General features: G+C 39.6%; 1 protein-coding gene across 3 annotated transcripts in view; it reads left to right on the top strand.

The window, feature by feature from the left end:
• Prkg1 (protein kinase cGMP-dependent 1) overlaps window positions 1–27,862 on the top strand; it is a 1,221,673-nt gene that overhangs the window by 812,320 nt on the left and 381,491 nt on the right. For 2 of the 3 annotated variants that reach the window (XM_038325478.1, XM_038325472.1), the window contains exon 5: window positions 19,519–19,582. In XM_038325478.1, the coding sequence (XP_038181406.1) occupies window positions 19,519–19,582 (64 nt within the window). Of the gene's footprint in view, window positions 1–7,165; window positions 7,172–19,518; window positions 19,583–27,862 lie in introns of those variants that run through there. The other variant, XM_038325483.1, reaches the window with a different exon arrangement.

Genomic DNA, 27,862 nt, shown 5'->3' with positions numbered 1-27,862 from the left:
ATATTAGTCTTTTATTTGACTAGTTTTGTGTTGTTTGTGTTGGCTGTGTAATTGAATAAAGGGGTGAGTTCGGGACTGACTCAAAGAGGCCCATCTGAGTCACCCTGGGATGAGCGAGAAAAGTTGCTAACCTCAAGTAACTTATTATCTCACAGAAAATAAACATATTCAGCAGTGATTCATGTCTAAGGGTGAGATGTATTAAACAGAAACATAAAGTGCTTTAAGAGCTTGATGCCAAAAGGAGAGAATTGTCTACAGAGAAGAAAACTATTATGAGTCACTCTCTCTGACTTTATATAAGTTTCTAGAATTTACAGCTTTTTCTTTTGAGCACCGTTGGGCTGTTGGGGTTATGTGTCCATGGATATACCCTCCCTCCAATAAGAGACAAAATTCCGGTGCGTTCAATCAGAGTGCTGGTCTTTAGCAGTGGCCATGGAGCTTCTAACTCCTCATTCTGGCTTGATAAGTCAAGGCTCAGAAAGCAAACTGTGATCCCTTCTGCATATCAGTAGAATTGGCTCTTATATGTGGGCCTCGGGCTTCCAAAATTCAATTTAGGTTACTCCGTGAGAGGTATTTGAAGCACGAACCCCACACAGGAGCACCATGGCAAGCAAAGGAATTGTAGCCACTGCACCAGGAATGTCAGGTTATGACCACTACAGCATCAGTGTGATCCTTTCCATGAAACAGAGAGTAGCTGACATTCTTGCAATAGGACACCTACGGGATGTTTCCTTTTTACAAGGGGTTTTCCAGCCTTCATCTTTTCCACCATAAAGAGATAGCTCTTTTATATAACAACCACAAAAGTATTTATTATATTTGGATTTTTTAAATATATTTTGAGTGATGTTATACATTTAAATTGTAATTTCATTTTACAAAACACTTTGGCCCTTCTAATTCTTATGGTGTAGAAATTTATTAAGCCACTGTCCGTATGTGAACTGAGCTGCAGAAAGATTAAGTAATATGGCTTAGTAACTTTATATTCAACAATTAAGCTAGAGCTCAGTTCTCATTAAACTTATTGGCATTTTGTCAGCAGGGCCTGTGGAGAGATGATAAACCCTTGTGACTGGCAGCAGGGCTACTAGAATTGCTTGATTTTTACCTTGTGTGAACCCTCTTTTGAATAATTGTCTGCTACATTGAAATTGCCAGGCCTGTATTTTTCTACTCTACAGCTCCATTTCCGGTTTCCTGTAGAGAATAAAGAATATAAAGCAAGCATTATGGAATAATGGAGGGGGAGAGGCTAGGGACTAGTATAAAATTCCACCATCAGTTTGGTTGAGTCAGAGCCTCTTTCTGTAGTCTAGGCTGACCTTGAACTCACAAGGTAGCCCTGGCTGCCATCAATCTGGTGCCACCTCATGCTCCTAAGTTCTGGGATCATAGACTTGACTCACCATGTCCAGCTGCTTGTATGGCTTTGACATGTGTTAATCTTTTCAAATCATCTTCCTCTGAAAATAGCGTCATCCATAACCTGAGTTTAAAACCACGAATGAGCTGGGCTGTGGTGGCACACACCTTTAATTCCAGCACTTAGAAGGCAGAGGCAGATGGATCTCTGAGTTTGATGCCAGTCTCGTCCACAAGAGCAAGTTCCAGGACAAGCACCAAAACTATACAGAGAAACCTTGTCTCGAAAAACCAAATAAATAAATAGATAAACAAACAAACAAATAAAAACCCCCAAATGATGTGACTGGAAAGATGGCTCTGTCCAGAGAGTTCCTGATACATGAGCGTGAGTGTCTGAGCTTAGGTCCCCAACACTCTCATTAAAAGTTGGCCGTGGCAGTGCATGGCTGTAATCCCATCCTGGGAGGAACTGAAACAAGAGGCTTACTGTACTTCCATGACCAGCAGGTCTAGCTAGTCAGTGAGCTTTAGATTTAGCAAGATATCCTCTTTCAAAGAAATAAGGCAGAGGGTGATCAAAGAACACACTGTACACTGACCCCTGGCCTCCATATTGCACCTGCACACATATTTATGCACACATGCACATGAACATATGCATGCATATAAACCACATGAGCACTGTCTTGCTGGAAGCTAGAGAAATGGCTTAGTGGTTAAGCAGGGTCACTGCTCTTGCAGTGGATCCAGGTTCAATTCCTAGCACCCATGTGGTAGCTCATAAACCACCTGTAACTCCAGTTTCAGAGAGCTTGATAGCCTCTTCGGGCCTTCATGAGCTCCTGCATGCACACACATGTTGCATAAAAGCTCATACAGGCAAACACACATACAAATTAATTAATTAATTAAATTTAATTAAAACATCAGCAGTGTATTGTTTGCTTGTCCTATTGTTATGGAAAAATACCTGACAAAAGCAACATAATGAAGAAAGGTTTATGTTGGCTTACAGTTGCTGGGGAAACAGTTCGTCATGGCAGTGACCCTACACTGATCATTTTGCCCATAGTCAGGATGCTGAGTGATGAACGGTTCTGTTAAGTTTGCTTTCTCCTTTTAGTAAGGTCTGTACCTTATCTTCTCGTGTGTGTGTGTGTGTGTGTGTGTGTGTGTGTGTGTGTGTGTGTTCTGTTTCTCTCAGAAGCATTGCAAATTAATATAAATAGTATTTTCTGTGGAAATCAAACGGTTTTTATATTCCAATCTCATGGATTTTATCATATTGTAGTAATCATGATTTCCCCATGAATCAAGAAATACAATATTATAGAATGAGATGGCCAGGATGATCTGTGTTATCAAACTGTGTTAGTTGAGCATTAACAATTTTGTACCTCAAAGTTGTTTCAGAGTTTGAAAAGACATAGACATTGAGTCTGGCGAGATGCCTTAGTGAATAAAGGCACTTCCTGCCAAGCCTGAGAATGTGAGTTCTGTCCTGCGAATTCCTTTGATGGAGGTCCTCTCACCTCCACATGTGCATCCTTGAACATCCGTGAGCCCATGAATACACACACACACACATACACACACACACACACACACAATTTTTAAGATGTAACTTTAAAAGTAAATTATATGAGACACAAGTATTTTTTTCTGGAAGAAGATTGTGAAATATTTTCACAGTCATGGGGAACATTTGCCAAAATGGAATCCAGTGAGAAAGTAAATGTAGTCTGAAAAGAACCTAGTGTGTTCATATAAGATTTTATGTATGATTACGACTGAATCCATCTCCCTCCTCTTAGCTGATTTGACTTTCCAGGTGGTAGAATGCTTTGGGATAATCACAGGAAATAATAGGGGTACAGAATTGTGCTTTTCAACTATTGAGAAAGTTCATAAATAAAAAGTCATTTTAAAACAGAAAGAGGTTTCCCAAGAAATGAAATTTCCTGAAATTCAAGTGTTCTTCTCTTTCTCAATCTAGGAGTCAGATTTTACTTACGAACCTTATTCAAGTAAATAGTAAGAAAGAAGGTGTTATGAGGGAAGGAGACTAGTGGCAACGATGGTTTCCCTTGGATGACTCATAAATGAATTACGACAAAGGTTAAGTTTTAAAGGAGATGTAGACATTTGATCATGGAGATTGTTGCTGTGTGCTGACCTCCTTCACAAAAGTGCAGGAGCAAATTTAGTTTTCTGCTTCTCATAATTCCCTGGGCATACTGAAACCACCAGTTAGTGCTCAACATGCTGTAGCCTAGCTCAGGTACTCTGGGGATATACAAGATGGCTCCATAACCTCCTGGGTCTCTCTTAACTCACTTTGGTCACCAGTAGGCTTCAGAAAGCTTCCTTACAGCTCTGTGACAGGCTTTCAGAAACAAGATTTAGAAGTCATGGACTTGACAAGCCCTGTGTTGGCACATGATCTTGGCCTCCTCGGTTTAGCTAAAGCTAGCCACCAACTTAGGCCTGATTCGAGAAGAAAGGGACTAGCCTTCACCTGTTGTTGTGAGCTGTTGTAAACCATTTGAAATCATTTCTAATTTGGCCAAGAAATACAAATCCATTTGTTCATTTAAATTAAGATGTGGTTACCACATTCGAACATAATCACCAGAGCTGGAAGGAGTAAACTCTTCTCCTCGTTCAACTCTGTTACTGATGAATTTTGCAATCTTAGTCACATATGTTTGATTTTCATGACTTATTTTTCCCGTTGGAGCTGGAAATTATGCTAGCTAGCTGATTTCTAGATTCTGCCTCTTATGTGGAACCTGTATTGAGTCACACATACACACACACACACACACACACACACACACACACACACACACACACACCTTGAAAACAGGAGAAGGGCTATTGAACTGTTTGGGGGAGGACGGAGAAGAGCAGCAGGAGGAAGGGGAAGGAGAGTTGGTGATACGATGACAAGGAGATCAAGGCACAATGATAAGCATGTATTAAAACGTCACAAAGAAACCAATCATTTCATCTATTTTTAAATAAATATATCAGATATGGAACATAAAAATTGTACTTTATTCTCATGAAATTGTATCTTTTAGCTTTCATGATCTTGATGTTACTGTAGTAAATTACTTAGAATGAAGTAGTACTGTTGTAGAACAAAGAATGCTAACCATACAACGGCTCCCAAGTTAGCTGCTATTTTACAGCTATTGAGAAAAGGGAAGCCAAGGAAATTACCACTTGCCCATTCAGGTACTTAATGGCAGAATGTGTTTTGTCAGTAAAAGATTATATTATCTTATTTATGTTCTAAAAACAGACAAAGTTTCCTTCCTTGATCATTGTGTTTTCTTAAGTCAGGGTCTCACAATGTAACCAAGAATGTCTTTGAATTCTTGACCTTCCCACCTCATGTTCTGAGTGCAGCGTTTTCAGGCATGCATTATCATTCTCAGCACATTGTTTTTTATGTCTGTGATATATGTAGGCATGTACACATGTGTGTGGGTGCACATGTTCATGCCTCACATGCCATGTTCGGAGGAGAACTGTAGGTTTCTTCCTCAATGGCTCTCCATTCTGTTCCCTTGGAAAAGCATCTCTTACTGAACCTGAATCTCTGTTTCTTGTTTTCTGGTGAGGCTGGTGACCAGCTAGACCCAGCAGTCCTCCTTGTGTCTGTTCCACTACCTCAAGTGTTGGGGTCTACAGACCCACGTAGTCACACCCTAGTTTTCATGTGGGTGATGGGATCCAAACTCAGGGCACTGAGCTTACCTGGCAAGCATTTTACCCATTCAGCCATCTCCATAGTGGAATGTGTATTTAAAAAAATTCTCTGGGAACTTAAGTTATGAAAATCTATAAAATACAGTTTTCTTTTGTTGGACACGGTCTCACTATGTAACCCTGGCTGTACTGGAACTCTCTGTGTAGACCAGGCTGACTTCAGAATCACAGAGCACCACCTTCTCCTGCCTCCTGAGTGATGGAATTAAAGGTGTGCACTACTAAACCTGGCTAAATTTACAGTTTTCTATTCCTTGTTCTAACTCCAGTCCAGGTATTATGGTGCCATAGTAATTATAGTTGAGCACCTCTTTATTTTGTTGATTTCATTTGAGTTTTCCTTGTCAAATTCTGTAGTCATTTAGATCAGAACACTCATAGTCCCCACACTTAATATGCATTTTATACTTCCATTGCCCATTCTGCAGGATTCAGGGTCTCATTTAAATCCAGACTTTGTGTTATCTTTCTTCTTCTTTACCTTAGTTGTTTTATGTCCCTTATGTCTCCTCTCAAACTGAAGCTGATCATGTAGACTCCCCACAAAGTGCATGGTTCCTTCTTTCTCAAGACTCAAGACTCTTAAAATTCTTAATTACTTATCTCTTTCCATGACTTTTGCAAGCTAGAGAAAATAAGATACACAATTTTTCTGTTTCAATTCTCAAAATGTAGTAGTGTATGATAAAAGCTGGACCTTTGCACATATAATAAATTGACTGAGTGGGATTTCTCTGTATGTATTTTTAACCAAAGTCATTCATGGAAGAAGTAATAACCAAAAATTCATTCATTAAAACTATCTTTGCATGAATTGTAATCTGTTGGGGTCTCAATCACAAGCTACAGTCTTCACAATATCAACCCTAGCACTTACTCTAAACCACTTTAGAATCCACAAATAGAACGGGTCTGTCATGAGGTGGTGGCACACACTTTTAATCCTAGCACTCAGTAGTCAGAGGCAGGCAGATCTCTGTGAGTTCGAGGCCAGCCTGATCTACAAAGTGAGTCTTAGGACAACTAGGGATGAACCTTGTCTTGATTAACCAAAATAAATGAATGAATGAATAATTAAGTAAATAGAATACTATTGTCCAATTTAAGCCTTTGTTTTTCTTAACTATTAAAAAAATCAGACAGTTATTAAGGCTTAATAAATTTCTAGTTTTCTTCATGGAATGTGGCTTATCTTAGGTCAGCTTACTAATGTGAAAGCAATTAAGTCACTATAAATCCAAGCAAAGGGTCAAGTGAAGCAAGTATACTGTGCTTTTTATGAGAAAGTCAACACCAGATACTCACCGTTGGGGTATACACTGTTTATTCACCTACAAATGGCCTATTTGACTACATTTTATATTCATTTGGAATATCAGTTGTCCCACGATCTAAATTAAATAAATCCTATAGTTAGCAACATGCTTGGATGATAGTAAGTGCTGAACAGATGTAAATGGTGGCTATTATTATTAAAGTCATTATGAAATATGTGCTATAAATGTACTCAATAGATAGAATTATTTTTATGACCCTTGTAATTACTATTTTACTAAACCACTCACTTCTAATTATTTTCAGTAAAAGTTACAAAAGGACTTAGACCCTTTGCTTACCTTTAATCTGTCAAAAAGAATAATTTCCCTTTGCTAGGATTCTCCCATTTTCTCATTGACTACAGTAAACATGCACGTTTATTTCTCTTTGTAAAAAGTAGGACAATCACTGGGAATTCATATATCATGTATCCTTTGGGTACTGCATGGCTTAAAAACAACACACACAAAGTCATTCCCAACATGAATTATAATATTCATTAATAGTAAGTAGTCGCTGTGTGTGCTCTGAGCAGGGTTTTATGTTAAGAGATTTACAGTTACATCATTTAATACCATTTAATCTCAATATTTCTATTAACTAAACATAACTTTTAACTAAACATCTTAAAAAGCAGGGAGTTAATGGTTTAATTGACTCCTTTAAACATCAATGCAAAACTATTTTTAAAAAGGTTCTTTAAATCAACTATATAGTATTTTGAGTGTGGTTCCTCTTTTCTGCATTCTTATGTTTTTGAAAAATTTAAATCCATAACAGAAAATTCCCTGATAAAGAATTCATTTGAATTTAGTCATATGAAATAAAGTAAAGGACTTTTTTTCATTCTAGAAAAAGAGAATTATTAGCAAATATATCAAAATATTCTTTCTCAGAGCCAGTGGTAGAGGTGCACATACTGGTGATCCTAGCCTCTAGGAGACCAGTACAAGAGAATTTTAAATTCAAATCAGATATACATAATGAACTCAAATTGCAAATATATATATATATATATATATATATATATATATATGGAGAAGCTTCACATTTAAAAGAATAGAAGTGTTTGAGAAGAAATATGGAAAACTAAGAATCAATGTGGACTAGTGCAATGGATCAGTAGGTAAAAGCACTTTTGGCCATGCCTATTTGTTTGAGTTTAGTCCTTGGCACTCACATGTGATGGAAGAGGAAAACAACTTCCTGTAAATTGTCCTCTGACCTCCACATGTACATCCATACCCATACCCTTCACACACACGCAAACATGCACTCATACACACATGCACTCTCATACACACACATGATAATAAAAGTAAAATGTAATTTAAAAAATTAGTATAGAGAGCTGGTGATATAATTCAATGCTAGAGTATTTGCTAAGTGTGCATGGGACCCAAGGTTTAATCCCTGATAATTCAAAAGAAAAAATGTTTTTAAATATCCCTGTAGAATGACATTTCAATATATTATATCTTGATTATTTACTTCTACACAAGCCTAGAGGTTATTTATTAAGTTATCTTGGATCTCTATGGCCAAGCAGACATACAAAAGACAGTTTTGACATCATCTTTTTGCTTAGGCTTGGTGCTACAAAATGTGGGTGATCTATAGGATTTGAATGGACCCTGAGACTCCCTTCCGATATTGCTGTGTGAACCGTGTCTCAAATATTCCCGTGCCTCCACTCTGGTCCAGAGAGATAATTTATGTTGGGGCTGGACCCCAACGCTGCGCAATTGTAATCTCCGCACTAGGGAAGCTGGAGATGGAGGACTGTAGCTTTGATGCTAGACTTGGCTTCCCTCCAAATGCCTATGCCGGTGTATAGCAGTTCTTTGAATCTGGCTAATTTTGATGTGTGATGTTTTTATTTTGCAAGGTTTTTAAAATCACAAACTTCAAAGGAACTTTAAAAATGAGTAACAACAGTGAAAACCTTTGACTATATTTTTTGAGTTCAACGTTTCATCCCACATAACTTTATTACATTCTTTAAATATTCTTTGGTTGATTTTAAAATGCAAAGCGCTTTCTTTGTGCCACAAGTGTTGAGCACGTGCCATCCAGTAGGCCTTAAGCTAAAGGGGTAGGATTCTATACCTGACTTCACTATAGTGGTAGACTGGGGCAAATGTTTGTCCTTGAAGAACCAACGACCAAGTATTTCACATGTGCACGTTGTATTGTCTCTGTTGACTCTGCTCAGCTCTGCCAAGGTATCATGGAAACAGCCATGGATAATTCACAGTGGACGTGAATCTAAACCACAACAATTTGATTTATAAAAGTCAGCATTTGGGCCAGTGACAGTAGTGTGCTACTCTGGGATGTCGCACATACATTCTAGCTGGTCAAAATGCAGTAATTGTTACAGTAGAACTACACAGGGCACAGCAGGAGTACTAATACGGGCATCTGGATGTTCTCTCCGAGGGCATTTTGTCTGGCCTTCATTGTAAAAATCTGGAAAAAGCCACAAAATGTCATGCTGAAATGTACTCATCTTAAGGATAAAAGCTTCTGCCTGTCTGTTACCTTAAAAAATTCTCCGTATTTCCAAACTGGGTTGGTATTTTAGTTTCTCAATAAATTAATCAATTTTTTGTAGTAAATGAGATATATAATTCAGTGTATTTGAAAAAGACGTTTCCGTCTGGAGTTAGCTTTTTATAGTGTCATTTTCTTCCCAATGAAGGCATTTAGTTGAAGTCTTCCAGTGAAGAAAAATACAAATTCCATAAACAGAAACTCCTCATTCTTTTGTAGAGTCCATCTCATCTGATGATACATTTTTTAAAAAAATAGTGCTTCTCATAGTGTGGTTTTTCTAAGACTACCATAAATTAGGGATCAGGAAATCTAGGGCCCATGTACAGGTGGCTCTAATCCAAAAGTACAATAAACGTTTGATCCTTAGCATAGGAAATACTGGACAAGTGTGCAGTCACTGGAGGTGAAAGCTAGACTCAGTGTCCAGAGATTAGCAGAAGAGTAAACACGCTTTATGTCTTGGGGAGATGATGCAGTTATAGCTTAAGAAATGTAGACTCCAGACAGCTTCCTTCCCAGAAACTGTTTCCTTGCCAGGAGAATTGAGGCATTTCAGAATCCTGACATTTCACAGGCCAGAATGAGAAATTAAAAAAAAAATCCTTCAGTATATACACAGCCCTGTGCAGTAAAGATGCAGACTGTACCAAACACCCATCAGTGATGTAGAGCAAAGTTCAGGTTGGAGTGGGATGGGGTGGGAGCCACCTCTCAGGTTTTCAAAGATTAGGTAGAAAACTGTTACAGAACCTTCTAAGCTGATGACCACCAATGTACCTTTTAGACATTTTAAAAGTCATGTGTTCCTTTCCCGTAGTAGCAATCAGATATAATTTGTTTAAATGTCATAAAAGTCCCTGCAATTTTACTTTTGATGTGGGCATAGAAATTGTAATTTTCATAGCAAAGACCTGGGACAGTGTGGCTTTTCTGGAAAAGCCATAGGATTGGATGCTATTAAGCACTTCTTAGTTGGTTTACTAAAGTGTGTGCTAAGTGCCTGACCTGGGATCTATTTGATGGCCACATTGGGATTTCTTGAGCTTTGCTTAAGAAAATACACCATCAGAGGGGTTTGAAATGGGGGTTCTAACAGCATGATGTAAGAAGATTCTGTCAAATCAGGTTTGGTGTTGCACATAATTCTAGCACTCAGGAGGCCAAAGAAGACTGACATGAGCTCAGGATCAGGCAGGCAACAGAGTGAGTGGCAGGTATTCAAGGCCACATAGCAAGACTCCGTCTCAAAAATAAGTAAGTAAGTAAATAGTAATTCAGTCCACCAGTAGCATACGTTCTGTTCTGAATTCTTATTGACTTAAATTGCCTCAATAAAATATGCCTGTGACTCCAGATCAGCACCAAGCAGACTATCTCATAGAACAGAAGCACAGAATACAAAGTATGCATTTTGAAACTGAGGAGATGCTCCTGGCTCTACGCTGATTGGTACAGCCCCCTGAGAGGATGAGGCGTTACAAGCATGGTCTGCAAGACATAATCTCATTGCCCTGTGAAAAGCCACCCATATAGGGGCTCTTGTACATCGTGTAATCTGTACAACTCTTTGGTGTGATCCTGGGTCGAACCATTATTCCTTTATGGCATTTAGCTTCCTTGCATATCGCTTTAATTTGCATGTTTTAAGTACCTGTGATATGACACGCTCTATGTTAAGTGTAGTGTTCTACAAGCTAAATTATATGTCCCTGTAATTGAGTGCTTACCCCATGGCATCCCTTTTACTAAGTGCTTTGTGTTTATTAATAATGACAACAACTCCATAAGCCAGGATTTGTTGTTTTAATTTTTCTTTTCTCTTGATTTTTATTGAGCTCTCCATTTTTCTCTGCCCCCCTCGCCCATGCCTCTCTCCTCCCCTTCAACCCTCTCCCAAGGTCCCCATGCTCCCAAATTACTCAGGAGATCTTGTCTTTTTCTACTTCCCATGTAGATTAGATCCATGTATGTCTCTGTTAGCGTATTCTTTGTTGTCTAGGTTCTCTGGGATTGTGGTTTGTAGGCTGGTTTTCTTTGCTTTGTGTTTAAAATCTTATGAGTGAGTACATATGGTGTGGAAGGTCCTTCTGTCTATGTGTTGCTTTTATTAGTTAATGAATAAAGAACTGCTGTGAGCCTATGGCAGGGAGGAACAGAACTAGGTGGGGAAAGCTAGGCTGTATGCTAGGAGAAAGAAGGGAGGAGTCAGAGAGAAGCCATGAAGCCGCCACCTAGACAGACGTGCTGAAACTTTGCTGGAAGGCCATGACCTCTTGGTGATGCACAGATTAATGGAGATGGGTTGAATTAACATGTAAGAGTTAGCCAATAAGAAGTTAGAGCTAATGAGCCAAACATTGATTTAAATAATATCATTTCTATGTGATTATTTTGGGGCTAAGCAGCCTGGAACCAACAAGCAGCTCTCTCCTTACAACATACGTATGATAATTGTCTTTCTGGGTCTGGGTTACCTCACTCAAAATGATGTTTTCTAGCTCCATCCATTTGCCTGCAAATTTCGAGATGTCATTATATTTTTCTGCTGTGTAGTACTCCATTGTGTAAATGTACCACATTTTCCTTATCCATTCCTCGGTCGAGAGGCATTTAGGTTGTTTCCAGGTCCTGCTATGACAAACAATGCTGCTATGAACATAGTTGAGCACATGTCCTTGTGGCACAATTGAGCATCCTTTGGACATATACCCAAAAGTGGTATTGCTGGGCCTTGAGGAAGGTTGTTTCCTAATTTTCTGAGAAATCACCACACTGATATTCAAAGAGACTGTACCAGCTTGTACTCCTCCAAGCAAGGCAGGAGTGTTCCCTTTACCCCACAACCTCCCCAGCATAAGTTGTCACCAGTGTCTTTTATCTTGGCCATTCTTACAGGTGTAAGATCAAATCTCAGAGTTGCTTTGATTTGCATTTCTCTGATGACCAAGGATGTTGAGCCTTTCCTTAAGTGCTCTTCAGGTATTTTAGATTCCTCTGTTGAGAGTTCTCTGTTTAGGTCTCTACTCCATTTATTTTTATTGGATTATTTGTGCTTTTGATTACCAATTTCTTGAGTTCTTTGTATATTTTGGAGATCAGACCTCTGTCTGATGTGGGGTTGTTGAAGATCTTTTCTCATTCTGTAGGCTGTTGTTTTGTCTTGTTGACCATGTCCTTTGCTTTACAGAAGCTTTTCAGTTTCAGGAGGTCCCATTTATTAATTGTTTCAGTGTTTATGCTGCTAGGGTTATATTTAGGAAGTGGTCTCCTGTGCCAATGCGTTCAAGTGTACTTCCCACTTTCTCTTCTATGATGTTCAGTGTGGCTGGCTTTATGTTGAGGCCTTTGACCCATTTGGACATGAGTTTAGTGCATGGTGATAGATATGGATCTATTTTCATTTTTCTACATGTTAATATCCAGTTATTTGTTAAATCTGCTTTCGTTTTTTTTCCATTTGATATTTTTTGCTTCTTTGTCAAAAATCGGGTGTTTGAAGTTGTGTGGATTAATATTCAGGTCTTCCATTCATTTCCATTGGTCCTCCTGTCTGTTTTTATGCTGTTTTCAGTACTCTAGCTCTGTTAGAGTTTGAAGTCAGGGATTGTGATGCTGCCAGACATTCTTTTATTGTACAGGATTGTTTTGGCTATCCTGGGTTTTTTGCTTTTCCATATGAAGTTGAGTACCATTCTTTTGAGGTCTGTGAAGAATTTTGCTGGAATTTTGATGGGCATTGCATTGAATCTGGAGATTGCTTTTGGTAAAATTTCCAGTTTTTACTATGCTAATTCTACCTACTCAAGAACATGGAAGATCTTTCCACGTTCTGATGTCTTCTTCAATTTCTTTCTTCAAAGATTTAAAGTTCTTGCCATGCAAGTCTTCCACTTGGTTGGTTTGAGTTAATCCAAGATACTTTATGCTATTGTGGCTTTTGTGAAGGATGATGTTTCTCTGATTTCTTTCTCAGCCCATTTATCATCTGTGTACAGGAAGGCTACTGATTTTTTGAGTTAATCTTGTATCCTGCTACATTACTGGAATATACACATAATTAAAAATTTTTTAAATTGTTATGAGTTGTAGAAGTTCCTTGGGATAATTTTTGGGGTCACTTATGTAAACTATCATATTATCAGCGAATAGTGAGAATTTGACTTTTTCTTTCCCGATTTGTATCCCCTTGATCTCCATTTGTTGTCTTTGGATTGTAAGTTCAAGGCCAGTCTGCGTTGCATACAGAAACTGTCTCAACAAACCACAACAGCAACAGCAATCAGACATCAGGTGCAGGGGCTGAGGAAATGTCTCAACTTGTAAGGGGCATTAGTCCATAAGCATTGGCACTCAGAGTACCCACTTAACAAAAAAAAAAAAACAGACACTGCTGTCCACTTCCGTAATCCTCATGCTGGGAAGGCAGAGACTGGAGGATCCCTAGGAATTCCAGGTCATCTAGTCTAGCTGAGTTAGAGACCCTGTATCAAAAATAAGGAGAAAGATACGCGACTTTGACTTCTGGTCTACACACATGCACACACACACACACACGCACACACATACATGCACATGAATACATGCACACAGATGCAGGAACTTGCAAGGATGTATACTATTAATCACTAAAATGATAGCATCCGGTGTCAGCTCACCCTTAGATAATTTCATTGCTTGTATATGAAGGGATAAGAGTTAAAAACGCAAAAAGTCATTATGAAAATTGTTTTAGCTCTGAAGATGACCATGAAAAATTTGAAGGAATGCTCTGTCCATGCCTTAGGAAATACTTCTATATATATAATCACTGGTCAATATTGTGTAATTAGTATTCTATATATGTCTCTTCATGGATGTAATGTAATTATTTCCACTTAGCCTCTTCATTATTAACTTCTATACAGTTGGTTGTCACAAATAAAACCCAAAGACTAATTAGGTTTATTGGACGTCTTTTATCATGGCTTTTCCAGACTTTTCACAAAATCCAGTGTCATAAAGTCAACAGTAGACTGGCATGTAATAGAAGGCTAAAGAGACACAGTAGCCAGAAGCAGTGTCTTGACATTAACTGGGTCTTCTCTGAAAAACAATTTAAAAACTCATTTTAATTTTTTTAATTTTTAATTATGTATATATACACACATCTCTGTGAGGGTTTGCGTAAGAATGAGTGCAGTGCCCATAGAGTTCAGAAGAGGGCATTGGAGCCCTGGAGCTGGAGTTACATACAGGTGGTTGTAAACCACCTGATGTGTGTGCTGGGAACCAAATTCTTGTCCCCTATAGGACCGGAGTGTTTTCTTAACCTTTGAGCCATTTCTTTTGTCCCTTGAAAAAGAAACTAATTAACAGTCTGGAGAGATTCTTAGTGGTTAAGAGCACTATTTGTTCTTCAGAGGATCCAGATTCAATTCCCAGCACCCATGTGGCATTTAATAACTATTTATAACTCTAGTTCCAGGGATCTGATGCCTCTTCTAGATTTCAAAGGTACTGTATATAGTTGGTGCACCGCATCCATACATGCAAAATGTCCATATACATAAGATAAAACTAAATTCCAAAAACCACAATTTTAAAAAGATATTCTTAGACAATATACAATATTTGTGATATTATTGAGTTAATTTTATTCTGTATAGTAATGACATCAAGACTATTTAGGAAACCTCCCACACCCTTTTTATTTTCTTTTGATTGTGTGCGACAGTGTCTTGCTTTAAAACTTAGACTAAAATGTTCTGTGTAGCCCAGGCTGGCTTCAAACTCAGGATCCTCCTGCCTTCACTTTTATGAGATTATCTGCTGAAGTATTAGTGAAGAGACTTTTGAAATCTGAAAGATAACCTCAAATATTTATTCAGCTATATCTATCTTTAGCTGATTGTGCCCATATGTAGAAAAATAGAAAGTGGTAGCATAAGAATGGTATACGTTAACAAGTGATTCTAATATTGATAATACTGACAATTCTTAAACTATTCTTTACCATTTGCTTGAAGTTTTTCATAATAAAAAGTTGGAAGATAACTGAAGTCAATCAAATGGTATAAAAATGGGTAATTATTTCACTCATAGAGACGGTGGGACAGAACTAATGGGAGATCACCAACTCCAGTTGGAATGGGACTGATGGATCATGCGACCAAACCCGTCTCTCTGAATGTGGCCAACAGCGGGGGCTGACTGAGAAGCAAAGGACAATGGCGCTGGGCTCTGATTCTTCTGCATGGATGGGCTCTGTGGGAGCCTTCTCAGCTTGGTCGATCACCTTCCTGGACCTGGGGGGAGTTGGGAGGACCTTGGTCTTAGCATAGAGTGGGGAACCCTGATGGCTCCTTGGCCTTGAGAGGGAGGGAGGGGAGGTAGGGGTGGAGGGGAGGGGAGGGAAGGGGGAGAAGGAGGGGAGGGAAGGGGGAGGAGGAGGGGATGGAAATTTTTAAATATAAAAAAATAAACCATGAGAGAGAAAAAAACAAAAAACAAAAAAAAAACAAAAAAAAAATAAAATCATATCTTAAAGGAGTGATGAGCTAGGATGTTTTGTTGCTAATTTTGGTTTGGGGAGACAGGGTCTCACTGGAGGTCTGGATGGTCTGGCACTTTCTCTTTATATCAGGCTAGCCCAAACTTATGATGGTCCTCTTACTTTAGCCTCTGGATGTTAGGTGACTGCACGTGTCACCACACCTAGATGGCAAAGCATTGTTCTGAGAAGCATTTTCTGGTACCCTCCCTGTAAACGACATATTTCAGAGAGCTATTGATGAGGAGCACATTAATCTCAATGGGCACTTTCATTTTTCTACTTCTTCTGATGTTGTGTGATGTGACCTCAGACAACCTCTCAAGGTTGGTCACTCTTATCTGGAGAATGGATGACTATAATGGGCTGGTGATAAGGTTGTTGTAAAAATGAAATTTATGTTATCTATAAAAATCTTACCCCAGTGCCTGACAAATAAAAAGCATTTAAATTCCATCTTCTATCATCTGTCATTACAGATTCCAAGCCTCTGCTTCATTCAATGAGAAAAACAAATAGAAAAGCCCCACACTCATTCACCTCTGTTATATTACATTGAAGTGCGGTCTCTTACTTCAAGCCTACTGCAAGTCCTTAGGAACTATTTGAACACAGCTGTAAGAATTACTTGCAATTAACATGCAAATTATTATAATACATTTTTTAACCATAAAATATGCTTTTCTCGTGTTTAACATTCTGTCTGGAAGCTTGTGCTAACAAGGCTTTGCCTTCAGTTTTTCACACCAGAAAGCCCTATCTTGAATTACCATTTGCCAAAATTATTGGAATCTCAATTGATATCTTTTGATGCATTTGAGAAAATTCAACTCATCTATTTTTTTTGGATATAATTTTAAGTTGACTATCCTCGGTTGTATTGTTCTTGAAGTTCACACTACTGGCAGACAGAGAATTCTTAGAAAGCAGATTAGTTACACAATAGAAAATATCTGGTGTTTAAAGAACAATAGATCTCTGAATTTTAGAGAACAGAGTGTTTTCAGAGTAACTAATGAGCAGGAAATCACTTTTTTTTTCTGATGAATGATTTTTCATTTTAAGTCCAGTAGTGAATCAGACGTTACTGGTCATTTCTTATATTTTTCATGCTTGAGTATGGTGTGTTGTGTTGTGTGTTGTGTGGTGTGTGTGTGTGTGCGCACATGCATGTGCGTACATACGTGTGTGTGCACATGCATGTGCGTGCATACGTGTGTGTGTACATGCATGTGCGTGCATACGTGTGTGCGTGTGCATGTGTGCACATGCATGTGCGTGCATACGTGTGTGTGTGCGTGTGCATGTGTGCATGTGCGTATCTGCTCTTGGAGGGCAGGAAAAAGGCTTCAGGTGTCCTGTTCTGTCACTCGCCACCTCCTTCCTCTGAGGTGGGGTCTCTCACAACCCAGAGTTCAGGCTCGCTTAAACTGTCAGCCGGCAAAGGCTATGCAATTATTCTCTCTCAACCCTGCAGTGGTGCTGGGAAATAGATGTAGGGGCTGGGATCTGAACTCCAGCCCCCAGGCATGCACAGCCAGTGTTTATACCTGCTGAACCATCTGTCTACCCCTCCCCCCCAAAGTTGTTCCTTCCTTAATGATTCTTCTTATAAAGGATTCTTCATTTGTAGTAATAAATGGTGTTCAATTCTTTTGTGCAGGAGATAGAACCAGGGCCTTGTGCGTATTAGAAAAGTGCTCTATCGATGAGCTAAACCTACAGTCTCAGCCCAGTGTTTTGAAACATTTAAAATTATAAAACATAATAAGTTAAAAATATCCTTCTAACTCCAAACATTTTTGCTTTCATTTAATGTCCTGCACAGTTAAGGAAATAGTATTTTTTTCCTCATGGACCATAGCTCTCATGAAAACATACCATGCTTCTCATAGAGCGTGTATTTAAACAGAAGTTGTCACATAGAAGTAACAGGGGTTTTAAAGACAGCAACCAATCATAAAACTCAGTTGTAGCGTGTATTTTCCACAAATACTCCCTGTGGAAACACGAATTCATCTCACATCTCATGAGCTGAAATGGAGTTCATCAAAAGAACAAGAAAGGGGTGTGATTCTCAACCTACAGAACTCAGGGTACCAGCTTTCTCTACCCGAGCTCTGGTTCTCAACCTTCCTAATGCTGTGACCCTTTAATACAGTTCCTCATGTTGTGGTGACCCCCAACCATAAAATTACTTCCTTGCTACGTGTAATGTAGTGTGAAGCGGCGGGGCTGCATCCCGCCACCCGCCACCCGGCTAGCTTTACCCCCGGAAATAATTACATGGAAACTGTATTCTTTTAAAACACTGCCTGGCCCATAGTTTCAGCCTCTTATTGGTTAATTTTCACATCTTTCTTTAACCCATATTTAGTAGCCCTTTAAGAGACAGAAAATTAGGTAGGTGGAGTAGACAGAACAGAATTGTGGGAACAAGAAAGTAGAGTTGGGGAGACGCTTCAGGCAGTCGCCATAGTGAGTCTCCATGCTGCTCCTCTCCGAGATGGACGCAGGTTAAGATCTCTCCTGGTAAGCCACATCTCGTGGTGCTACCCAGATTATTAAATATGGGTTAAAGAAAGATGTGAAAATTAACCAATAAGAGGCTACAGATAATGGGCCAGGCAGTGTTTAAAAGAATACAGTTTCCGTGTAATTATTTTGGGTAAAGCTAACCGGGTGGCGGGACACAGCCCACCGCTTCACACTACAGATTGGCGCTCCAACGTGGTGACTAAATCCACTTAACAACCTTGCCCGCTTGGGATCGGAAAGAAAGTACTCTGAGACCATGCCAATGGCTCACTGCTCCCTTCCTGCACCTGGGCAGATGGCGGAATCAGGCTTAGGCGAGCGGGACAGCATTTGCGGATTCCTGCCGCCATAGAGAGAGAGGTGTTTTCAGACTGTGCGGTGCTCTGCGCGTCAGATTCGGCTGTGACTTGGATTAAAAGAGTTTCTGTGCTGCACGCTCAGTATCAAAATTAAACTGCTGAGTGCAGCTCCAATGTGGACTGCTGTGTACCTGTAACTGTGTGCAGCTCAGGGACACCAAATGACTGAGGCAGTAGCAGCTCTGGCTCTGCTCCGCCATGCTAAACTGTGCTGACCTCAGACAGGTCTATCGTAATTACCATAATAACAGCACAGTTAAGGTTTAGACTTGGCTGTAAACAGGCGGTACCATATTACCTCTACCTGGCGCAACTTAAGTTTTTAAAAAGTGGTTAACCTTTTAAGAAGTGCTCCTAGATATTAAAATATTACAGATTCACAATAAAAAAGATTCAGACATAAAAGGCCTTTAAATGGCTCACGTAGGCTTAAAAAATATAAAAAATAAAGTTAATGCCTTAAAAAAAAGGTTAAAGTCTTTAAAGAGACAGAGTACAGATAGTTATAGATTAAAAAAAAATAAAATGATAGAGTAAAATACTCTCCTCCATCAGTGTAATTATGCTATCGCTAGGAATCATAACGTAAGTATCTGATATGCGGCCCTCAAAAGATCCACAAGTTGAGAACCGCTGCTCTAGTGTCTTCTGTCCCTCCCAGCTGTTGAAACTGATTGCTTTCTGGAAATGAAAACCCCCCTCGCTCAGGCCAGGGCAGTAAGTCTGGTGGAGCAGGTGATCCTGGGTGAATTGCTGTGCTTCTGCATAGACCCTGGAAATCCATCAGTATGCTGTGCCCTAAGCAATGGGAATCAGAGCGACACGCTACCAGCAGGGTGTTCATGCTTCTTTCACTGCTTTCCTGAGACTATGCTGTAAATCAGGTATCAGACACACGATGCACACACCCTCATTTGTAGTCTCTATTCAAGCTCTGAAACCTGCGTAAATGGGATTGTAGTCTTAAACTCCAGATGTTCATCTTTCATGCAGACATATGTGTTGTACCAAGCTGCCATGCAGGTGTTCAACATCACACTCTGTTTTGTTTTCCAGCGTTCCAACATTCCAGAGCCTTCCTGATGAAATCCTCAGCAAGTTGGCCGATGTCCTCGAAGAGGTAATTGTTTTGGTCCTTTGAACTTCTTGAGATGGAACCCAGATTGCGAGTCAGACTAAGTTGCTTTCTCTCACAGCTCTGGGATGACATGTACAAAAACAGCTGAAGGACCTTGCCAGTTTGTCCCAAGCTTTGGGATGAACTATAGATTTGACTTAATTAAAAGTAGCTTAATACACCCAATATTAATACACAGTTAGACACGGGTATGTCAGTTTTGGGGGAGAAAACATCCCATTGTAGTAAATATAATGTTATTTTGATGTCTATGAATGATACACTGGCAATTTTCTTCTTTCTTCAATTAATTGTGATAGTTGCCACCCTGAGATTAACAAGTTTACAAAAAAGAATTAGTAGTGGGTCCATATGTTTGAAGCATGTGTGCTTATTTTTGCATATATAATTTCATACCTGAATGTGGAATGCCGCAGTCTTTTCTTTGAACCTACGATGTTGAGGAAGATGAGAAACAGTAGACACAAGGCTTGTCATGTCCCACAGGGACCCTGCTGAGAGAGCAAAGGAATTTCTTCCCCTCACACAGAAACTTGGCACTGAATTGAAAGCATCCTGCTCCCTCCCTGACTGCAGGAGATCTGACTAGATAGTCTTCCTGAACAGTGGAATTCTCTCTAGAGAAAAAACTAGAAACACCCAGGTGCTTCTGGGTCTTTATTGACTGTGGAGAAAATAACTTCAGAAGGAACACTGTACAATAGCAAATATTTGTAATCCCAATGTTCAGGAGGCAGAGACAGGAAGAGCCTTGGCTCTTCAAAGTCAGCCTTGGCTACATAGTGAGGTCCAGGCTAGACTCAGATACATAAAACGTGTCTCTAAAAACAATAAAAAATAAAAGAAAGAGAAAGAGAGGAGGAAAAGGTGTGGGTGTCCTCTTTCCCTCTTGGCCTGTTGGCTGTCGGTCCAAGAAGCGGGGAGGGCACAAGGGGTGACAGAAAGCTTTGTACATTGCCCATGAGCACAGATGGAGGGAGGCCCCCAGGAGTCAGACTTTGGTGAATCAGATCAATTTTATTCCAGAGTATAAGGAATATATAGGATCAGAGAGCCTGAGAACAAACCCTAATTTGCATTAAGTGGCACACTCCTATCACTAGGTTTGGTGTAAGGTCCAATAGCAGAACTTCTAGCACAAGGCTTCTTAGCAAGGATCTGTGCCAAGGGTCAAGCTAAAGATGAATCAGGCATCTGGTTTAGAGATGGCCTTTAGTCCTCCAGGCCCAGGGATACTCTCTAGATAAGGGTAGATGGAGAGCAGGAAGCCTTGTTGGAGAGGGAGGAATATGTTTCCATATTGTCAAACTTAGAGAAAGCTGCCAGGCTATGGCAGACTGCAACCTCTAACCAGTCAGCAATGTATTCCAACAGAGAGGAAAGGAGAGAAAAGGAGAATAGCATACACTCAAGGCAAGACAAGGGGTGTCTTTGGCCTTTGGGATCTTTAGATTGCATTTTTTCAAAGTATACATCATCTAAGTATAAAAAAGTATACTACATCTAAGTATAAAAGATTATGTAAAAATGTTTAGATGTGCTCATTTTTTTTATCTGGATGATTTCTTTCATAGACAAGTTATATGGTAGCTTATGAGTGTGTTACCAAGTTTAAGATGAGAAAGAACAATTGATTAAATGAAAACCATTAAGTCAGAAGAGGTCAAAGAAATTCTTACTATAAACATGGGGCAAAAAGGTAAAGACATAAGTTTAAACAATAAATATATGCCTTAACCTTGTTTGTGAAAATTTCTCATGAAAATACAGACTGATAGATGAGAAAAAAGCAAGGTTAAACTCAAAGGCCACATTGGTTTTGGACACGGTCTATCAGCTGCTTTAATACTCTGAAGCATTTCTGAAGAAAAGGATGATCTATATGCAGACAATCTTTCAAGTCAAGAGTTGTATTAAATCTCTTGACTTCCAGCTAGTGAAAGCCTTTCGCCATATCAGGGACATGATGAGCTCTGAGCTTGTTCCCTTTCTCTTCCATCTCAGTTTTAGTGACTGACATTGCTCTCTGCAGGTAGTGGGCATATATGTATCATTTCAAGTTGTAAAGACAAGACAGCTGTTCTATTTTGTGGAGGAAGCATAGATACATTGGTGAGAATCCTGGAACAGTACCGATGGAGGCAAATCTGACCACCAAAGTAGAATACCACAACTCAAGTAAAAAGTATAGGGGAAATTGGTTTAAATCACTGGGGTGATTTAATGCTGGGATGGAGATCAGAGACAGACCACCTTCCAATCAGGACACTCTCTGCCGTGCATAGATGAAAACCAAACTAATGACTGGGTATGGTATTGCTTATTACAGCACTGAGAAATATAAACAGGAAAATTATGAATTTGAAGACAGTCTAAGAATAGTAAATTCACTGGGTGATGATGGTGCACACCTTTAATCCCAGCACTTGGAAAGCAGAGTTAGGCAGATCTCTTTGAGTTCAAGGCCAGTCTGGTGTACAAGCGCAAGTTCCAGGGCAGGCAGGGCTATGCTGAGAAACCCTTCCTGGAAAAAACAAAACAAAATGAAACAACAACAAGAATAAAAAGAATAGTAAATTCAAGGCTGTCCAAGCCTACGTTGTCAGACTGAGTATCAACAAATAAAAACTAAAGCATGAGAAGGATGAGGGTGTGAAGGAAGGGACTGAAGAAACGAATTTAGAAATTTGGAAGATTATTCAGCAGCCCAAGGGAAACCCGAGACACAGACAACATAGCTAAGGGAAACATTACATCACAGACTGCTTGCTTTATTTTCTGTTATTCTGTTAACCTTCATTGACTCTCCCTTATAAGCCTTGAAAACTAATACTTAAAAAAGGGCAAAGTCAGTTCCTCACAGAGTTTACTACCTAGAAAGGAAGATACCCAATAACCAATCAGTTATCCAGACTTTTAGACCGAGATGGAAGCCATTGGATTGTTTTAAGTAGATCAATCAAATTCTCTGACTTACACTTTTAACATGGTTCCTATAGCTACCAGGTTGAGGTATTGAGGGGGAGGTATTGGGGATGATGGTAGAAGAAATGATGGCAGCTTTATTGATTGTCATAGATGAGACTGAGAAGAGAATGACAGATTGACTTTGAGAGAAAAACTTAGGAACTTTACTGTTATACTACATGGTGGAAGAAGACAAAGAAGATGACGGTAGCACCATGGCTACGGACTTGAATTCAGGGCAAGAAGAGTCAGGACTAGTGGAAATGAGGAGACTAGGAGAGGGGTCCATGGGAGTGAAGAGAAAAAGAGCTGAGCAAGGAAGGATGTGAGGACATAGAACCCTTGGGGCCCTAAGCAGATAGATGGCTTTGAGTAGCGTTATATGTATGTTATTCTCAGGGACCAGATGTGGGTGAAGACTAGGCGGAGTGTGGAAGCGGATAACAGCCCAGCATTACTATAATAGCACGAAGAGATTTGTGGAGTACAGTGCTAAGAACCTCAAACAAACAAAAATAAAGAAGACAAAATGTCATCCATATACATTAAAGTATAAAAATATAAAACACTTGGCTTAGTAGTTATAAACAGAGTTACTAATCAGATACATATGAATCGTTTCCTGTAACATAAGGGAGAAAAGAGATCTATGCAGAAAAAAGGAATGACTAGGAAGGCATATAACAAAGCTTTGACTGATTTTTAAGAGGTCAACTCTAAGAAACAGAGAAAATGAGACCAGTGGAACCTGAAAATGTCAGAAGCATTTTTTTTTATAGAAAACAATATCCTGAGTGAGATAACCCAGACCCAAAAATATGAATATGGTATGTACTCACTCATTAGTGGATTCTAGCCATAAACAGAAGCATTTTGTACCTTAAAATTAAGTAGTTCAAGGAAGAGTTTACAGAATTTGCATTTGAATTCTGTTTAAATGATAAGGATAGAAATAGAGACGTTTAGATGGACAGGGAAAATGAGTTTGTTGGAGCCCAGGAAATATTGTTGTGCAGGAAACAGGATGTTGCACAAGAGGGATGTTGCACAAGAGGGTAGGCTTTTCAGGGGAGGCCTGACATCTCTGTGCACATGGAGGTGAGTGAGCTGATGCGCTGGTTGGAGCTATATAAATCCCGACTGACTATTTGGTTTCCTTGGTGATATAGAAAACAAACAAGGGCATGAAAAGAGGGGGTGAAGTAGATATATGAATATCTTTAAAAAATAGATGGTTTGAAAGAAAATGGAAGTTTAGAAGTTCGGTGAGATAACCGGGTACCATTAAGCCCCAAATGATGCTTGGAATTTCTCATCTAAATTAAACAGTCTAGAGAAAGATTAATTAATTAATTTAGAGATGAAGTCTTTATAGCTCAGGCTGATCTTTCATTATCTTTCTGCCTCAGTCTCCAAAGTGTGCTGGGATTACAGGTGTTCACCATTAGGTTTGGTTTGTATCCTTCCTTCCTTCCTTCCTTCCTTCCTTCCTTCCTTCCTTCCTTCCTTCCTTCCTTTCTTCCTTCCCCCCCCCCTCTCTTGCCGGGATTCAGGTTCCAAATAGGCAGATAATTGAACATAACCAGGACTGTTATTTTTTCCAAGAGAAGGTGATTGAGGGGACAGATAACTGTGGGCGCGTGCAGAAATGATCAGAATGTTTGATTCTGGAAATTGGACCGAGCCAGGTCAATGACAAAACACAGAATCAGTGGATTTTAGTCTCATGACTTGAGGAATTTTTGAAGTAAGGTTGTAAGAGCAGCTAAGCCTGATAGAAATTAAAAATATTTTTGTTGCTAAGTAGAGGCTATACGGGCAAATCTGTGGTCCATTCATAAAATCTTAGTTTGAGGCTTACTGAAGTAAGCTGGCCTATGATTTATTGATCTCTTTCATGTGTGACCAGACAGAGAACTAGAGCATGGCTGCATTTGACTTCTGTGTCCAAATATAAAAGAAATTCATCACAAGAAGACTGGCCTGTCTTTCTCTCTGAATGTGCTGCCGACCTGTAAGCTCTGTAAATGGAAAACTGCTTTTCCCAGTGGGCCTCTCAGTTTTTGCTTGTCTCTGTGGAATACAATGAAGAACTCTTTGATGAAAATGCACACACACACACACACACACACACACACACGGGTATACATGTGTGGGGTGTGTGTCTGTTTCAAACAAACTGAAACACAAATTCATTAGCCCCCAATCAACCTCTTTATAAAGCAAAACAAAACTAGGAGCCCATGAAATCCTTTAATCATTTTCTTTCTTCTCCACAGCTGTGAAATATTTGTGCCGCCTTACATAGAAGTAGCTGCAGCGCAGACTACAAAATATTTTAGCATTTTGTGCTGTATTTTCTTTCTCTTATTGTGTGTATGTGTGTGCATCGTATGTGCCAGTTCTTGTAGGTGTGTGCATAAGTGTCCACGTGTACAAGTGCATGTGTGGAGATACCAGAGTTAAACAGTGGGTGTTTCCTTTGCTCTCCACTTTATATTTTTTGAGACACAGTCCCTCAGAGAACTGGAGACTGATTAATTCAGCTACACTTGCTGGACACTGAGCTTCAGGGATCCTCTTTTCCATAACTGGAATTATAGGTGTGTGTGGCCACACCTGCCTTCTTCCTGGGGGCCTCAGATCTGATCTCTGGTCCTCATGCTTCCAGGGCAGGCACTTTATGACTGAGCCATCTCCCCAGTCTTGAAGTTGCATTTTCCAGCCAGAGGTTGTATTGGATACTTGAATAGCGTAACCATAAATCGGTGTCTATCAAGGACAAATACAAATGACAGCAGGCAATTTAGTCCCAATCATTTGTTTTTAGGACATACATACAAAGTCAATGTACCAAATACAAGGTAGGTAATTAAATACGCTACCCAGTGCAGACAAAATGCTTAACTCAAGTTAAATAAACAAGAAAGATGAGAAGTTTTATTGGAATAACTAATCAGATAAAGCAAAACAAATCTGAAAGACTAAAAGCAACAGCAGCATCACTTCACCTCAAAGACTAAGGTGCTCACAAAATACTTAGCTTTTTACCAGTACCCAGGAACTGAAAGAATCCCAAATTATTTCATAAGGAATATTACAGCCAACAGTACATTTACAGCTTTGTTTATTGGACAGATATTTATGGAACACCTGGCTGTGTGCCAGGAATTGCTCTAGGCTTCAGGGGATCCAGATTCTCTTTCCTATAGCATTGTTCTAGTGGAGGATACAGATAAGGAAGGAAGGCAAGTACCATCAAATGATAAAGCCCACTGAAGTTATTGTTGAGAGAACAACTTTAGTCTCGCATAGCAGACCAGATGCAATTCTCCTTGATAAACCCTGAGTCCAAACTTAAAATATGTATGGAAGCAGTATTAGGTCAAACTTAATTTAATTTGACAGTAGGAAGGAAAAGTAAGATTTAAACCAATGTCTAATGAAAGATAATAGGGTTGCCCTGGAGACAGGGAAGAATAGATGCATGGTCTTAGTGTAGAAATGAGTTTACTGTTCTAATTGGGGAGAAAAATTGTGAGAGAGGCTTCAGAAAATTTAACAAGATCATGTCATAGTGAATTTATAATTAAAATTTTAGAGCAAAAGCATTGACTGCAGGCGTCCCAGAAGAATAACATGGCCATACATTCCAATATCCTAGTTAAAGATGAATAACTGTGCAAGGCAGAGGAAGGAAATTTAATAATGCACACATTGGGAAGAACAGATAAAAAGGATCTGATGATATCGGCATCATTTTAGGGGGACTGACACACAGCGTTAGGTTTAAGTAGAAGAAGAACTGGGCCATGCATAATTAAGCACTCGTGGTCATCGTCTTAGTTCCAGTGGTCTGAAGAACTCCTGATTGCTTAAGGGCAAGAGCAGGCTCTCAGAGGGTTACCCATGCTCCAGGGTGTAGCCTCTCCAACACAGATTATCGTCTCTAAGGGTGGGGGAGGTCTGCCCGACTAAATGTTGCTAAGCCAAAGTGAATACGGGTTTAGGACAATGACCTTAGAGGAATCTAGAACTGTAAAAAAATTGCCAGTATGGTGTTTCAGTTATGCCCTGCGTAGTGAGACTGGAAGGGAAGCAAGGAAGGTGAAGCACCCCCAGTTGCCAATAGACACTCCCAGAATGAGTGATATCCTAGAGTGGGCAAGGAATGCACAGCAAGGGCAGAGGCTCCAGGCTCTCCTGCTGTCCTTACTTACCTTGCTAAGTACCTATTGTAGTAGTGCACATGGTCATAAGGAGTTTGCTTCCACTCTGATCACAGAGGAAACAGTGTGTATGGTAACTAATAAAGTGATGACCTGGTAATTTCTTTTGAGATCAGGTCTCTTGTAGCTCAAGGCAGTCTGAGACTTCTGATTCACCTGCCTCCACGTCTAGAGTCCCAGAATAATACCACCATGTGTGTCGGATCCAGCGCTGGGGTTAGCATGCAGGTCCTTCCGCGTAAAGCAACACTCTAATTACTGAGTTACACACCTGTCTCTGGGCAATGTCTTCATCATTTCTTTTTAGGATTTATGAGAAGAATCAATTATAGAGGACTCCAATTAAAAGGCTATTGCAAAATGACCAGGAATGGGTGGGTGATATGTTTATGGGTTTTCTTTTATATTAACGATTTTAGTCATTATGTAACTTACTAGAAAAAAATTAGACACAGTCAATAGTAACAGGGACTCAAAGAGTATGGGCTAGAGGAGTTTAACACAAAGGTACTGGGGTGGTTTAGAGGAATATATGTGATAAGAAACAGATAAAATTTCAGAATTTTTCTTCTATAACTGGAAAGAAAGATGTATGAGTAGAAAGTATATGCAACAGGACCTCATCCTGGATTGTAGGGTCTCTATTGGGCACAGGAATTCTGGGAAGGAAAAGTATCTTACCTCTTAAAGGGATAATTATTCACCCTATGTCATCAGCATGGCTTAAGATGAACCTGCCTTCCAAGGGTGATCCCTCCTTCCCAGGGCTGGTCCCTTAGGGAAGTCATTGACCTAACCAACTGCCTTAACTCTTTCGTGTTTTGAGTAGTTGGAATGCTAGGCCTGGATTTAGGGCTGAGGAATAGCTTCCCTTGATGGGCATGAACAGAGCACTGGCCCAGGCTCCTGTGACAATTATATTCTCAGAAAAGGAGCTGTAGATGATTAGACAACTTAATAAAAAAAAAACCATGCTTCTTTGGAAATTTTAAGCTGGAACACCAAATTGGGTCAACAAATTCACCAGATGTAGCTACTTTTCCTTATCTGTAGAAGTGAGTGCTGG

This window comes from Arvicola amphibius, chromosome 1, assembly GCF_903992535.2.
Source record: "Arvicola amphibius chromosome 1, mArvAmp1.2, whole genome shotgun sequence".
Lineage (NCBI taxonomy): Eukaryota > Metazoa > Chordata > Mammalia > Rodentia > Cricetidae > Arvicola > Arvicola amphibius.
This window is presented reverse-complemented; position numbering and strand designations above follow the sequence as displayed.